The sequence below is a fragment of the Antennarius striatus genome, chromosome 2 (assembly GCF_040054535.1).
Source record: "Antennarius striatus isolate MH-2024 chromosome 2, ASM4005453v1, whole genome shotgun sequence".
Lineage (NCBI taxonomy): Eukaryota > Metazoa > Chordata > Actinopteri > Lophiiformes > Antennariidae > Antennarius > Antennarius striatus.
The window spans coordinates 23933403-23950140 of NC_090777.1; the positions used below are offsets into that span (position 1 = coordinate 23933403).

A 16738-nucleotide genomic window follows, 5' to 3' on the forward strand; every position below is an offset into this window, starting at 1 on the left:
GAGGGAAAATCCTCTTGACTAATGGGTGAGGCTGAAGACTCACTGCTGATTGCTCCTTCTTCGCCTTCCCTCTCCTTCTGCTGCACAGGGCTGGAAGGGTTTGGCGAAAGGTCGCTTACCCTATGGATGCCTGAGAGGTCGTAGTCTTTCAGGTGTGCAGGGGGGGGTGTCTTCCTCCTGACACTCCTGCGGTGAACTGGGGATCCGGCTCCAAGGACCATATAAGAGAGAGTAGCTTCTCTCATAAACTTTGGTTCCAGAAATCACAACCCACCACTGAGGTGACTGATCAAATCACTGCTAATCCACAAGTCTGGTTGAACACTTAATGGCGTCAAAGTGGCTTGACAGGGTGTACAGAAACGTATAACTGGCTAGATCTGTCTGAGTTTGTGTGTGTGGTTTCTAAAAAGGGAGGAAGAAAGAGGAAAACAATTATGAGAAATACATGTACAGTATATAACTACTAACTCTAAACATAATAGGCGGCTGAATGGCAGAGTTGTCTGGCGTATGCCACCGCTACCTAACTCTGCCACAAGATGGCGCCATGAGACCAAACTGCACGCACCGCGGCCCCTTAATTAGTGTCAAACTAGGTGGATCACGCATAGCAAACATGGGAAGTAGCAAATGCTCTCTATAGATAAAGAACATTAATTAATTAATTGACAATGTGCTGTAATGAGAGAGATGTTGTTGATTTAGGGGACGGGAACTTCACAAGCCAATGGCTTCTACCCGTCAACCCTTTTTTTTCTTTTCGGGTGATGTTGCCGATGTTTCAACAATGATGAATGTAAAATCTGTTGTAATAACATGCCTGGAAAGAAGAAAATAAACTGAATAAATAAATAAAACATGTCTAAAACATATCAATAACGGATGCACACTACTTACATTTCTGTGGACGCACACAACAGTCGAAAACACTGGCTGTAACACCCGTTTAGAACTTAATTGGACAAATTGCTGAACTCCGCAAACTCACGTCGTAAAACAAAAGATAAATACAACTAACGTGAGCTTCCCCCAATATTATACTATAAACTAGAGGGAACCCGTGGAAATTCCACGATAAAACAATAATATCAGACTTCATACCAAACATATGAAAACAAATGTATTGGTATTATAAACCAAGCGCACCCATCAGAGTTCTCCCACCAGCAGGCAGCGCATCCCGGTGTGACCCAGAACTGGAGTCAGCGTCTTTGGCGAGGAACGTGAATGAATGAATGAATGAATGAATGAATGAATGAATGAATGGATGAATGAATGAATGAATGAATGAATGAATGAATAAACAAATTTATAAATATTATGACTCATAAAGAAACAGACAAACAAATATCCAACTGTCAAGCATGATTATCTTCGACGTGGAGCTGTCATACGTCAGAAAATAGCCGTCCATTCTGTGTGTACATGTAGACACTGGTCACACACACTAACGTCACAGCGGTTTTCGTTGCAGGGAGACACCCCCCCCCCACCTCCGGTTATTTATTCATTCATTCACTGAAGATACCGTTGTGTATTATTTTTCAGATAGCTGGGAGGTGCGATGTCTCCTCCTTCCCTAAAGATGGCGCTGTAACCAAATACAGTACAGTACTTCATTTTTTGGTGCTTCGGGGTTTTATTCTGTTCCGTATAGACGCGAACCAGCAGACGTTAGCTGTTCTGTTTTTTCCCCCAATAAATGGAAAGGCAACCAAGTGTGCCCAGGATATTACTCAACAATTCAAACAATTCCACTTTTCTTTGTTTTATTTTTCATAGCAGTTGAAATAGTGGGATAGCAGCAGCATTAGTAAATAGCAGTAGTAATAGTAGTACTACTAGTGTGGTCGCTGTATGACGGAAAGGACAGCCTTATTTTGAAGTTTACTGTGGCGGAAGGTCGTGCTTTTATCTTGTAAAGCGGAAAAGAGCACTTCCGTTGAGATCCAGAGAGGCGCAGGTGCGCTGCGTGGTTGAGCGGCGCATTAATTGGACTTGGGATACACAAAAAGTGGATGTTCTTCGCGGGTACCTGGAGGTACAGACCCCCGGGCTCATCATATTGACGGTGTATGGACTCAAACCGACTCCTGGGCGGATGATTAATTTATTAAGTCAGTGAACATTATTAACTTGATCAGGTCACGCTAGCTTAATTGCTATTAATGAGATGCGAGAGAAACCTGGAGTTCTGCTTGACATTAATGAACGTCTAAGCCGAAAGTAGAAGGTGTCCTGATTTCCAAACCAACAAAATATACGACGCAGAATTAGAACCGCTTCAAAAATTGGTGCTGTGACCGTTCGGGCTAGTCGGCTGGAGCTGACCATCTTCGTTGCTGCAGTGCGAGCCAAACGCGGGAAGCGGCCATTTTTCGGCGGGAACCAGTGACCGCGGCGCTCTTTGATGGGAGGTTACGACCCTGTGTGCTGGCATCGTCGTTCCTGCTTAGGCTTCGTGAGTATACTCTTATCCTTTGCGAACTGATTAAAAAGACTGAGCATCTGTTCAAGTCATATTATGGACGTTTTCATTGGATATTATCCTCTCTCTTTTGGCTTCTGGGTATTGTTTATTGCTACTGTTTTCACTGTGATATTTGGTTGTTACAGTAATATGGAGTCATTTAATGCCCAGAGTGGGGGGTGTTAGTCCGTTTATGACTTGGGGGTGTGGTAGAAGTGTTATGCATGTAGGCATACCCCCTGTGTCAAAGTTTACTCCAGGGTTGTCACCTGTAGACCACTTCAGATTCAGAATGTGCCCGAGCCCGGTTTCGGATCATCTCGTGGCCAGCTCGCTGAGGTTGAGAGGTCGATTGGAGCTGAGAATGGTGAATCCATTAAAACTAGCTTATTAATGTCAGCAACATATTGCAAAAAAAGTTGGCATAGGAGCATGAAGGTGTTCCATCACCTTTCCTTTTAACAACACTCAGTAAATCCTCCATCTAGCCCTGTCCTTTGAATCCTCTTGTCTCACACCAACTACATTCATGTCTTCCCAACTTTTATTTATATAGCACTTAATCATATCTGAAGACATTTCAAAGCACAGATAGAAAGCCAACAATGCCCTCCAGAGCAAGCATAAGCGACGGTGGCGGGGAAAAACTCCCTCATTGAGGAAGGAACTCCCGGCAGGACCCAGGCTCTGTAGGGCGGTCATCCGCCTTGACGGATGCTAGCGGACGGACAGACAGAGAGAGAGAGAGAGTGGCAGATAGGCCAGTTTCAGTTTCATGTCCATAGTGCGCTGTCGCTGAATTGGGGGTGGTATTTCCAGGCCTTTGGGTATCCTGTCTTCCATCCGCTTTCTCCACCTGTGGAACAGAGGCACAAAGACAGCGGCAGTAACGTGCAGACAGAGTGTGATTTGACAGTAGTAGTAATAAATTCTAGGAGTAGTAATAAATTCTAAGAGCATAGAACGATAAAGAAAGCGAAGGAGAAGTGACAGAAGCTTCAGGGTATCTCCCTTTAATGGGAGAGACGGAGAAAAAATACCCCCAGCAGCCTAAGCCTATAGCAGCAGCAGCATATCTAGTGGGGTGAGTGTTATTGCTAATTGTAGGCTCTATCAAAAAGGAGGGTTTTTAGTCGACTCTTAAGAGACCTTTATACAACTATATATTTTATTATACATATAAACATTTCAACATTCATTAAATTGCAAACATAAAAGAACATAAAAGAACAATATTTGTATAGTGTATGCCGTGGTATGGTATGTTTTGTTCTGTGTGTGTGTGTGTGTGTGAGTGTGAGAGAGAGTAAATGTTCACTGGCACTTGAAACAAGACTCACAGACAATCCTGTAGTGCCTCTTGCATGCATGTGCGTGACACTGCGCACTGGCTCCAAACTCTCCTCTGATCAGCGCACAGCATGCAAGCCTTACGTGATTTGGCCACGACCGTCTGTGGCTCCTCCCCTGCCCCATCTTCCTCATGATTGGCCCGGCCCTGGACTTCACGGACCAGGCTCGCCGAAAATTGTGCCCTAGGCATTTGCGTTCGGCTCTCAATGGCCGGTGTGACAAGCGCTGTGCCGAGCTGCTCCAAAAAAAGTTGGCGTTTCGTGGACCAAGAGCTGTTCCAGCCGGGGTACACAGACATCAAAAGACGGAAGGCATTGTAGCAGGAGACATCGACCATGTGATAAAAAACGCACATGGGCCAGCGGCGCGTTTGCCGGCGACAGGAGCAGGTGCCACAAGCCTGCGGAAGAAAAAAAAAGACATGAATACAATTTCACACGTCCCTCTTGATAAATAGAAAAATATTCAACGAACTAAAGTGCATAGGCTATTGCTATATCACACCATCAAACGTAGTGAGTAACAGTAAATAAATACCAGTAAGTGAAATAAATAAGTCATGCGTAATTACCTGGTCCAGGTGGTCGACGGCTCCTTTGCAGCGATTATAGTCCATTATTATTTGTGGGGGTTTTTACCCCTGATTCCTGGACCTCTGGCTCCCGATGTTTTGTGCTCAGGAGAAGCACATTTTTGTTTTTTTTGGGGACATATGACACGATCGCCGTCTTCTGTGTGAATCCAAACAACGTTGACAGCACTTGCCGCTGTTTAGTGTCTAAGAGCTGCGGGGGGAGCTCAGGTTTGTTGGATCTCGGTGTGCCGACCAGGGCAATCCTCTTCCTCCTCAGCCCCTCAGCCCGTGGAAAAGATGTAAAAAAAATTGTCCGTGGTCAGCGTGTGGCCCTGGAGCAATTCAGTGAGCTCAAGTGCCACACGCATTCCTTGGTTGCGCTCCACCGGAGCTGACGCAGACCTCCCCGCATAAACCTGGAGCTTCCACGCGTAAGAGGTCTGAACATCACACAAAGCCCAGATTTTGAGTCCGTACTTGGTTGGTTTGGAAGGCATGTATTGTTTGAATGAACAATGGCCCCTAAAAGCGACCATCTGTTCATCGATGCATATGTCCCTTCCCGGCTTATACATCTTTGGAAGGCGACTGCTCCATAGGCTCCACAGGTGTCGAATCAAAGCCATCTTATCCCTCCTGTGGCGTTCTGGTCGGGACAGTCTGTCATCAAAACGGAGGGCCAGGTTGATTTCCATGAATCTATAAAGAGGCATTGTTGCTGCAAAAATGGGTCGGCCCCTCAGTTTGTCCCACAAGCTCATCACAGATTCATGGCTTGCTTTGTATAACCCTGCTAAAATTAATAACCCCAGGCATGGATGCAGCTCCTGCAGATTCAGCTCCTTCCAGTTGGTCACCGTCCTCCTCCCCTGCAGGTTGGTAAAATTTAAGATAAGCTGGAGGATTTCTTCAGAAAAAAAAAAGACCAAAAGCACTTTCAGGGCTTGTGATTCTGGCCACAGCATAGTCAGTTGGCCCTGGGGGCAAAATGAAGGGAGGCAAAAAAGGCAAGGTCTCTGCATGGGAGGGAGACCACAGTATTTCTCCATTTTTAGATGCCCACTGAGAGTTTGATCCAACATCCTCTTCCTCCTCCTCTTCCTCTTCACCTCCACTTCCTCCTCCAGCACATATGCCTCGCTGGAATCCTCCTGGCTTCATGAGGACTTTTCTTTGCTGAAAGAGTCCTCAGAGGCACTGCTAGCATCGGACTGCAAACATGCAGAAACTGCCTGGTCTAAACTTAGGTGTCGCTTCATTGCTCGTCTCTGGAGAAATGATGAGTGAGACAGACAACTTTTCTGGATCATTTATCTACTGTGGCTTATTTTGATCCAGCAAATTTTGCTGGATCAAAAGAAGCCTCCGCTCACCTATTGGATGAATGGAAAAACATATTTTTGCAGGTGTGTAAACAGACCTGCAAAACAAATCATATCCTTTTTCATGTCCTTCTGTCACACCGACTACCTTTCATGAAGGTAGTTGCTGTGACGGAAGTAGTGGTGATCGGCTAGCGCAAGCCCAGATTAGGCACGCGGGCACCATTGTGGTGCCTTCAGGTGCTCCTTGGGAGACCTGTTGCATTACTTTTTTTCCATCAGTTGACAACGTAGAACAACTTCAGCACTGTTTCTCTGACATCATCTCCCTTCTCTGGTGGGCTCGATGACATGTTTCTGAAGAGCGAATGTGGCACAGCAGGGGGAGCTTGTGGTGCCGAATGGAAGCACTCGCCATTCATATATGGTGGGAGGCTCATCTCATTTCACATCCCTCCACAAGAATCTCAGAAGGGGCTGGTCATGGGGAATCAGCCAGATGACCATTTGGAATTGCTGGTCCAGCTCCCTGACAAATATGCTATGATGGTCATGGTCCAGACCATCTTAGCGATGGTACTCTAAATTTAGAGTTGGATAGGGTGTAGCAGATTAACATGATTGGGCTGATGAGCTAGGGGTGAAGAAGATCTTCCACAGGAAACGTCTGGTCCGTTCCAGGCTGCTAGCAGTTGAATTGCTGCCAGAGTTTGTAAAGTTAGTGCCCGAAGCAGAAGGGTTAACTTCCAAAGCAGAAGGTTTAGTAGCAGAAGGAGAATGCTTTGTGCCAGAAGCACAACGCTTGGCACCAGAAGACTCGAGCTAGCGGTGGGCGTTACCTACAGTTGGCACACTTTCACATTGGTGATTAAAGAGTTGAGGAGACAGTAAAGGCGAGCTGAAGAGTTGAGCTGTTTAAAAAGGGAGTGTTGGGCACTAAAATACATTAATCAGATGCCAGATTGTGCTGTGTCTCAACGGGAGGGCCAAGAGAGGGTCCTAGTCGGTGACTCGGCCTTTCCTAAGGTGATTAAGAGGAAGCTGTGGTCCAGCCCTAAGTGGGAGGGTACGTTCCAGGTCCTGTTGACACCTCTGACAGCTGTGAATGTCCAGGAGCATCTTCCTGGATCCACCTGTCACACTGCAAGAGGAGGGACTCCTACCAGACTCAACCAGTGGTGTTGAGGGGAAGTCTGACTAACAAAGGGGGGTGTGGTGTATAGATCCCACTCGTCTCAAGGTCAGTGAAGCAGGGAGATCCTCACACCTTTAGGGATAGAGATCTGGGGGGAGGTCCTCATTGCCGCACACAGCCAAGTACAGGACAAGAACACTGTTAGTGACCTAAGAGGTGAAGTGCTGGCAACCTCTCCCTCTGAGAAGATAGAAAGATGAAGACACCGAAGGACGAGACTCCAGAAGATATTTGGCATCTTATTGGTTTCTTTCCAAGAAGTTATTTGCATATTGTTTTTTGATTTCTTTGGTAATCATTTTTCCATTGTTTTGGTGGGAATCGCAGATTCATAGGTCTGCTGACATGACCAGAGAAAAAAGGTTTGTGCCAGATAACCAACGTAATGCATTCTTCACCAACATGTGGTAGAGGTACTACTCAATGATTACTAAAGCTAATAACCTTTTGAAATGTTATGTGTGTACAAAAATGCCTGCCTCTTCCACACACCCAAGATTGGAAGTGATGTCACTGAATTATTCTATATCTTCATGTTTTACTGTATTTTCCATTAATGGCCGATCCAAGAATATAGGTGCGTTTACAGGAGACAGTAATAGCACCAGTAAGCTGAGGTCAGGATATCTGACGTTACATGACTTCAAGAAAATAAATTGCAAAGCTGCTATTACAGCATATGCACATGTGCCAAAGAATGTTTTTTGTGGAATACTATACTAACAATGGTATAACACACATGGGGGGATTTCTTCCACATCAATGCAATACTACATACATACCTATGTCTTGTGATATGGAAACAAAAATGAAAGTGATTAAAGGGAAGAATGTCACTGTGAGGGATTGCGGATTTCTTCATAGCGTACCGTCATGTCCCTCGAAAACAAAACAATGTCCACTTCTTAATTACACAGTCCATCCCCATCTACGCAACACCTTTGCCTTGCACAAGTATTATTGGCTTTGTGGGTATCAGCTGTATTTACAACTTCCACCAAATCGGGGAGGTGTGTGCGCACCAGTAAAAGCACATGATCACACTTAAGTTGCTTCTGCTTCTTCTTGTAATGATTAAAAAAAAGCATTGTCTATCCAAACTGTAAAAATACATGACGCAATTGAAGGCTCAAACATCCCTGATGAGTTTAAACTTTGGTCAACAAGTAAAGTACTATTAAGAATTTGTTCACAATTGGAAAGTGTTGGGAAGTTTATGTTAAGGTTTGAAATAATGGATGGGATTTTTTGTAAATGCAAGCATTAAAGCCTGGGAAGCAAATAATGAGTTAAACAGCATGCGCCTCATGATCCTCCAAAATAGATTAGCTCTTGATCTGACAACAGCTACACAGGGTAGTGTTTGTGTTTAGCTCAACAACACTTGTGGTACTTACATTCCTGACAAAGCAGGTGATGAACATGTTATTGCTGAAGCCATTCAAACCATGAAGAACATAACAAATGCACAGGTGCAGGATTTTGTGAAGAAAAGTTTTAACCCCTTTCAATGGTTAACATCTGGATCACGGGGAGGTGTCTTGTTTAAGATTCTCATGCCATCTCTCTCCATATTGCTATTATTCTTTTCTATTTGTGTTCTTTTTTTATTAATCAATGATGATGATAATGTCTTCCACTACAACTGCTTTGTTTGATGAGAAATATGCCTGTCTGAATGATGCTGTGAGAGGAATTTGCTGTGCTTTTGGTCAAAGACACAAGCTGAGGATGATGTCTAAGTGTTTGTGATGTCACAAGTAGTTTCCCTTTGAGTGTAAATTGATGAAAATGTTTTAAATATTAAGGCATTGCAGAAATCTTGGTCAGGTAGTGTAATGCTGGATGTGGGGATTAGACATTCAGCAATGATTAACGGAAATGATGGAATCAAGTCTTTATTATCATTGCTTTATTATTGTTTATTTCTTAATCACATATATTATAGTTAACCAATAACACATAACTTGAGGTTCCTATTACACCTGTGACGATTTTCTTGTTTGATGATATATATGGAAATATGTAACTGTACTTAAACTGATCAATAAAACTGAACTCCACTGGACTTGCTGGTGTCTCCCGTGCAGTATGAAAATTTACCTTGAGTCTGCCTGTGTCTCTGTGCATATTTGATTATTTCTCACAGGGTGTTTGGAGAATAACTTAACATCCTGTTGCTGTTACCATGAACTCAGATCTCTTCTGCAAAGCAATAGATTGTGTCTCTGAAGTGTTTTTAAGTTTGAAAACGGCAAATTAAGGTAAATATCTCGGGTTCTTGGTGCAACGAAACACCAGGAGGGAAGTACAAAGCATGAATACAGATAATAATACGCTTCCTGAGCATTAGTCCTCTTTGGGGTCTTTAGATCCATTCCAACATTTTATCCTTGCAGATAAAGACAAACAAAATGTTAAGTAAACACTTTTATTATGAAGTAGCTTTAGCTTCTGCTGCAGAACAGAGGAGGTGCCCCAGGGATTCTTTACGCGATTGCGGTGACTTCCAGTGCTGGAGTCCTGGTTCCATGACCACGCAGGTTTCCAACTCTGTTGCCTGCTGCATCACCAACCACCAACCAACCCGGAGCCACAGAATAACACGTAGGATGGAGTGATAAAAGATCAACAGGTAATGGACACAAAGCATGTATAAAGTTAATAAATCACAGGGTGATTTGGGGGAGTTTGAGGGGGTCAGAGAGTTTGGAGGAGGAGGAAGACGATAAGTTAATGAGGTATTATTGAAGCGGGTCTAAAAAAAATCACTGAACCAAGAAATAATAAAATGACAAATATTGGATACACCGGAGCTTAGAAGCTGCAGAACAGAGTAGGAAAAGATTTTCATAAACTGAATATACCCTAAAAATATGGGGATAAAACACTAGCTGCAATAGAGCCAGATGCCTTGTCTGTTAAAATCCACGTACAATGTAGAAACCTGCTGGTTCTTGGTGTCTATCGCCACCTAGTGGATTCCTTAGAGAAGACAAGCTGGAGCTCAAATAGCACAGTTCTCAGCTTCAGGACAAATTCTACTTGTAGTGACAAGGATTTTTATTTCCCAAAGAAAGGCTGCTTTAAATTTCGAAACCAATGTGCAATCTCTCGTACATTGTGTTGTGAAAATTAGTGAGTCAATGTTTTACATAGAAAACCACCAAAGCATAGAGGAAACCTTTAAAGAGCATTTTCAAACTGGGAGCTGAACGTCACAAAATATGAACTGATTTTTCTCAAGAAAATTACTTTTCTTGATGTGTTTCACCAAAGGAAAATCTTTAGTCAACAAAAACAAGACATAGAAACACAGGGTAGTACTACTGGTTGGTATAAAACACACTTAAAGTGTTACAATGGCAAAAAAACCCAACAGCCTGAGCAAGAATCAGAAGTACAGGCGAAATATGAGCGTGACACTAAGACAAATGATGAACATGAGGTTGCTGGTTAATGAGTACAACTTCAATTAATATAGAATTAACAATGACTAGTTCAAAAACAGCCCGAATATTGCTAGTCAGTAACAGGAGGCCACTTAAAACATTCATAATTCAGAAACAAAACAAAATGATTCAATTGAATGAGACTTTAAAGCAACTTCAAGGAATTTTTCATTTTTTTTGTGCGAGTGAACGATGACTGCATGTCCCATGAGCCTTGCCAACTCTTGTCGAATACGTCTCAGCCCGGTTATCACCTTCAATTGTTTCTAAAGCAAGTGAAAGAAAGACACAGGAAGTATAGCCATGACTTCATGCCTCTAACAGTGGCTACAGAGGAGTAAGTACTGCAGTATGAGGCTTGTTTTAGTCCAGTTTGTTCAACTCGGTTTAATATAAGCCTTCAACTAACAAATGGCTGCAGTTCTCATCATTTCCTTCTATTACAATAAGCTGACAGGAACATTGAGATAAGTAGTGAGGCCAACATAAAACCTGGTATTAGCTCTGGTTTAGTTATTTCTGGGATTATATTTATACCCCCAAGTCATATCCTGATGCAAGTCAGTGTATTGATGAAATAAATGGGTGGAAGGAGAAAGATGAGCTACTGAAGGACTGGTTTTGAATCATTTCAGAAGGTGTAATTCCCTCCACGATCAATCAAAGTTGTGTTTTGTTTTTTGTTGTTGCTGAACTTTTTTTTTCTTTGCCAATACCTACAAAATAAAACATCACATTGAAAGCTCTGCTAACAGGCTAACTCGCTACGCATTAAAGAACTTTTCCTGGGAATATGTGAACAGGCGGTCCGGGTCTATTAATGAGTCGCTCTCCTCCGTTTGAAAATCCTTGTAGCTGCTTTAAGGCGCTTGAACACAAGTGGGCCACATTTGAGGAACCTCACTGAGAATACAGAAGAAACGACCGAGTGAGCACATTTACCATCAACGATATCTAAAGCACCAGTTTACATGAGCTCCTCAAGCTTGAATGACTCACTACAGCAGTCCATTACCAGTAGACATGCATCAGACAGGCTGCTTGATGACATCAGCCATTATCTATTATTTACAGTTTTCCCTTTGTAAGCAGTGATACACTGAGGTTGGAGTAAATGTTTTGGAGGGGGCGTCCTCGTGTGCGAGATGTTATTCTGTCTGACAAGCAGACGACTATGACACCACCACCCCACTCAAGCACGACCCTAAAGTAAATCTCTCATCTGCTTCCCACTATGCAGTGGCATTTATTCGATTGTGACCTGTTCATTATAACGTCCACCATCCTCTGATCCACTCCCACATTGACTTCTGCGCAAACTCCCCTTTGCTCTCCTGCTGCGATCTCAAAAGAGGTGCATGTGTTTTGGAGGGTTTAAACTCTGTCATCTGTGAAGAAGAACAAAAAAAAATATCACTAGTAACACAAAACAAGGCAGATTGTTCTCGAATTTGGAGTCTGAAAGAAAGTATCTTCTGTCCTCACCAGTGGAGGCTGGGGTGTGCTGCCTGGTACTCTTGATTTGCAGGAAGATGGTATAGGTGTCGTAAGCAAACAGGACGCCGGCGATCAAACCGAACACCTGGGAAAAGATAAATCCATATGAAATTTACAACAGAAATCATGATCATGGGGTTACATTAAGCACCTAAAAGTTGATTAATGGAAAAATGCCATAAAATCTTTTTCATATACAGACACAGCCAAACAGAGGCTTTTAAAATCAGCATTCTGACTTGGGACTTATCTCCAAGCAGTGCTGACTACACATCCTGTTGCTGTTACCATGAATTCAGATCTGTTTTACAAGGCGATAGCTTGTGTCTCTTAAGTGTTTGGAGTTTGAAAACAGTAAATTATGGTAAATATCTTGGGTTCTTAGTGTGACCAAACACCAGGAAGGAAGTACGAGGTCTGAGTACAGATAAAAATGTTACGCTTCCTTAGTCCCCTTTAGGTTCAGCGTCCATTCCAACATCCTTGGAGATAAAGACAAGCAACAAAACATTAAGTAAACAATTTTATTATTTAGTCCATGGAAGTGAACTGACCCCGCCTGCAATACGAGCGCCGTCCCCGCCTGAGCTGATAACGCAAATCAGAGAAGTGATGAGGTAAAGGAGAGCACCAATACCAGCACGGAACAGATCCTGCAGGGAGAAAAAAAGCAGAAGGTGAAGCGCCGAACGACCATGGAAGTGTGACAGCATCTCTGCAATAAGACGGTGCAGGACTCACGCTCCAGACCCAGTTCATCACTTGGAACTGCTTGTCCAGCTCCATCATGAAGATGCCAAAGAAGATCATGGCGAAGACCATCTCACAGATGGCCACGGCAGAGTATCCTCCAGAGTTGGACGCGGCGTAGCAGATGATTACAATTAAACTGATGAGCTAGGGGTGACGAAGAAGAGAAGAAAGAAAGATTGAAAACTTCAGCGTTATTCCAGAATTTATCTACAGATTTGATAATTTAATAAACAGATTCTGTTCAGGTAGAAGAAATGAAATCCAAAAGCCTAGAACATAAATCCCTTTATTTCATGCAAAGAAATAGAGGCAAGACAACTGGACGGTCAGAAAGGCAACGCCATCAATCACCCGCTGCTCTGTTCTCAGATTTACTACACATTTGTCTGAAAACATGTTTTTCTACAAAAGGAGGAGAAAGACACGGAATTCTTCTCAGTCCATTCCACTGAGATTTAGAGAAATCATAAACTTGTGCAGCCTACGGCCATGAACCGCTGTCGGCCCTTTTTTCAATGCTGCCTTTGTTGCGGCCGTCGAGCTGTGTGGGCGGATACATTTACACAATATAAGACAGCTGTGAAGGCTTCGATTCACACAGAGACGCCATGGGCATTCAGTTCGCTGCCTCTTCCTACGGTATACATTGCACCCTGCATGTTTACATACTTGCATAATTCAATTAATGTGATTTTTTTTTTAAATTGTGCAGAAATTTCACATCATCAAATATTTCCAAAAACACCCCCAAAAATGTAATTTATTCCAAGTTGTAAACTTTAAATGTTCTCTTTTAAGTGACATCAGTTCAAACGAGTCACTTCTTTTATTCTTGGAACACTTCCTGAATAAACTGAATGCTACTCCCTGATGTGTGTTTTAAAAAAAGCACGTCTGACATTCGGGATGTTTTATTCTCAGACACAGCGTCGGATGTGGAATCGCCCGCAGTTCATACGATACGTAAGTGATGTGAGAAGCTCCACGGCGGCACTGCATCTGTCACGGCTGCCTCCCCTCCCCGTTACGCAAACGTCCACCCGACCCGCCAGATGCATCAGAGGCTTGTGTGTTCTCGGGACTGGCACAGGCCAGCTCGGCGGGGCGGCCAAGGCCAAGCCCCCACACAAAAGAGGCTCTATTCGGGTGAGGGCCGGCTGCTCCGAGGGGCAGAGGCTACAGGGGAGGCCATCGCGCAGAAACACCCACCACATGAGAGCGTCCCAGAACAAGAAAGTCTGTGAGATGTTGACACCTTTATGTGCTCCACACAGCGGCAGGACTGTTTTCAGGGATGGTTTACGATCCCAGCTATAGCATCTATTCACGTCGGTGTAATGAGCTGCCCTTGTAGCCTGGCTGGAGGGAAATTGGCTAATTATAGTCGGCAGGAACATGAGAGCCAGGAGCGAATCCACGGTGCAGAAACACACCAAACAGCAACGGTTGCTGGGGAAGTGGGCTGAAAATTTTTTTTTTTTGGGGGTTGGGGTGGTTCTAAGCAGTTGTTGTGGTGCAGTAAAAGCTTCTAACATGTGTGTGGAAAGTACAGCTGTATTTCACCCTCCTCTCGGATCATCCAGTCATTTTCACTACGCTTCCTTTCCCCTCCTTTTCCTTCTATCACAAAAAAATATTTTCCAGTCACAGGAGGCTGGAAACGCCCACCCAGTGGGTGCGTGACTCATCGCGACTTTTCACTGCTGGGTTAACAAACACAAATGAGAGTGACATGGGTGTGTTGTACTCTTCAGGTGTAATAAGAAAAAGGAAGACTTGAAAAAAAAAGAGCGGGTAGAGCATGAGAATCCTGCTGGTAAAGACACGTTTAACATTATCAGGTGGGCAATTTGAGCCTCTCTTATCTAGGCTGTTGGATTTCCTCATTTAAATAAACACAATTAGTAGTAATGGCATTTATTTCCTGCTTCTCCTGCATTGTCAAATATTTGCGACATTCATTGCCAGAGTAAGGCTGTGCGAGAGGGACGGGGGGGAGGGCAACAAGCTACAAAGTGCATCCAGTGAAGCTTGAAGCTGTCCTTGAATGGCACAGTAGAGATGTGTTGTGAGCGATTCAAGCATTCATTGTTCCCAAACTTCACACATGGGCTGGAATTTCCATTACCTCTGAAAAAAAGGGGGGGGAAACACTGAACAGTGGGTGGACCAGTGACCACCGGGACCTGAGGTTCTGCTCTGTAATGAGCACACAGAGTTACGGGGGTGGAGCGTTTTTTTTATCCTGCCAGTGATTAAAAGCAATTTTCACTAAATAACGCCTACAGTAGGAGCCTTTACAGGGATTCATGGGCCCCGAGAGATACAGAGAAATGTCCACTGGTGAGACGGAAACAATCGGGAAATAGTTCTTGGGGTACGTCAAAACAAAATCCTGGAAAAACGGTTTATTGGAGGGGCTTTACCATCGTGAGGAAGTTGATTTACTCGTACAGAATTCATTAGTAAAACCTACAGGCCTCCTACAGGCATCTGGAAGTGTGTTTTTATCCTTTATGGACGCAACAGGATCCATTTTTGTATGCTTTTGTCTTAATTTTCACAAATATAAATGCATTATCTCGGCTATTATTGGTGGCAGCGCCGTGTCTCAATCCCTCTCCTCTCCATTACCATGCAAGTAAGCCAACACATAATAAAACACACACACACACATCCAAATATATATTTTAACCTCTCGGATCTGGATTACAACTGTGCCTTGCAGTGGAGCATCACGATTTGACCAAATGAAGACTTTCAAGTCAAACGGCGTTAAGATATCACTCCGGTGTGAAACGTAAACAAAAGGCAAATAGTGTGAAAGCAGTTGGTTGAAGGCAGGAGAAGCAATAAAAGTGCATCTCTAGACAGGAAGTGGTTGCAGGAGTCAGGAAGGACAGCGCTTCAAACCACAGATCTAATCCACTCATCATTCTCCATCAGAGATGCTGTGGTGTTTCTGTAACGTGGATATTCCTCTTACCTAAAGCCAGATATTTGCACCACTAAGAATGTGGCATGGATTGCATTTTCTCTTCTCCATATTTGGACTACTCCTCTCCCTACAAACAGTACGCAGCCGGAGGTGATAAGGAGAAAAGGAGGTGCCTAGCAACAGTAGCTGGGTCGAGTTAACCCGTGTGACCTGCTCAGCATTTGGCTCTTTGGTGGCAAATGAGTAAACGAGTGGGGGCAAAAGTGACAGGTGGAAAACCTTAACCTCTATTCACGATCCTTTCACCCTCACACATGCTTAACATTCCGGGTCAGACTGCTTTTAAAATAGTAAGACCAGCTGAGAATAATCTAAATAAGACATTCATGTAAGATATATCCATCCATGTCACTGTCTATAGTTACAGGCTACTTAAACGTGTTATAACCACCATTGTACCCTGTTACAACCTCTCCAAACCGTGTCAGTGAACTTACTATCTCTGCAGCGAGGATCGTCCCCTTCATGGTCCTCACGTAACTTTTCAGCTTGTCCACGCAGCTAGCGTCGGAGTTGGACGTGCCAGTGTCAGCCATTCTGTAATAACGGACTTATTTCGACTCTTACGGGAGAGAAGTGTCGTTGCCAGCAGCCGACGATCAACGTAACCGCACCAAGAAATTAAAACAACGATCCGACGGATAACTCCTGTTGTTTTTAGCTAGCTCCGTTTGTTTTGTTTTGTTTGTTCCCCCCCGTCTTTTGTCTTTGTTTCCCTGTTTTGGAATGCGATGAATGAACGAGGGAAAAGTCTTGGGGAAATAAAAGCCAGTAGAAGAAATAGAAGTCAGCAGAGCTACGTCTCCTCGGCCACAGCAGCTGCACAGAAGTTACTTTGACGAGGAAGGAGGGACGGGTCGAGCTGCTGGCGGTGGGGCGTTGGCTCTCACTTTCCTCAAGAGAGGCTGCAGTTGGCACGCGGGCACCACCGTGCTGCCTTCAGGTGCTCCTGGGGAAACCTGTTGCAGAAGTGATTTTTTTTTTTTTGTTATTGTTGTTGCTCGTGATTTATCTGATAATAGTGGTGAAAAGTAAACACTGCAACTCACGTACTGTGCAGAGTTACAAGTTACGTGTTTTAAGTGACAGGTTTTTGTTTTTTTTTCATAGTAGACTTATGA

General features: G+C 43.8%; 1 protein-coding gene and 1 pseudogene across 1 annotated transcript; both read right to left on the reverse strand.

Moving 5' to 3' along the window:
• Positions 1-1794: 1794 nt before the first annotated feature.
• On the reverse strand, positions 1795-6288 carry LOC137601809 (piggyBac transposable element-derived protein 4-like; annotated as a pseudogene).
• Positions 5295-16664, reverse strand: plp2b (proteolipid protein 2b). The gene is made up of 5 exons (XM_068333544.1): positions 16055-16664; positions 12608-12763; positions 12421-12519; positions 11855-11951; positions 5295-11757 (listed from the first exon to the last, which is right to left on the reverse strand). Exons 1-5 carry the CDS (start codon positions 16151-16153, stop codon positions 11744-11746), a joined length of 465 nt encoding a protein of 154 aa, XP_068189645.1. The 5' UTR covers positions 16154-16664; the 3' UTR covers positions 5295-11743.
• Between the last annotated feature and the right edge of the window lie 74 nt (positions 16665-16738).

What these genes read in the sequence shown, in the direction of transcription:
- plp2b (XM_068333544.1), bottom strand. Translation starts at nt 16,153, where the DNA reads ATGGCTGACACTGGCACGTCCAACTCCGACGCTAGCTGCGTGGACAAG. An exon ending in TGATGAACTGGGTCTGGAGC is followed by an intron (nt 12,520 to 12,607) that starts GTGAGTCCTGCA and finishes TTCTCCCTGCAG; the next exon opens with GATCTGTTCCGTGCTGGTAT. An exon ending in GCGCTCGTATTGCAGGCGGG is followed by an intron (nt 11,952 to 12,420) that starts GTCAGTTCACTT and finishes ATCTTTTCCCAG; the next exon opens with GTGTTCGGTTTGATCGCCGG.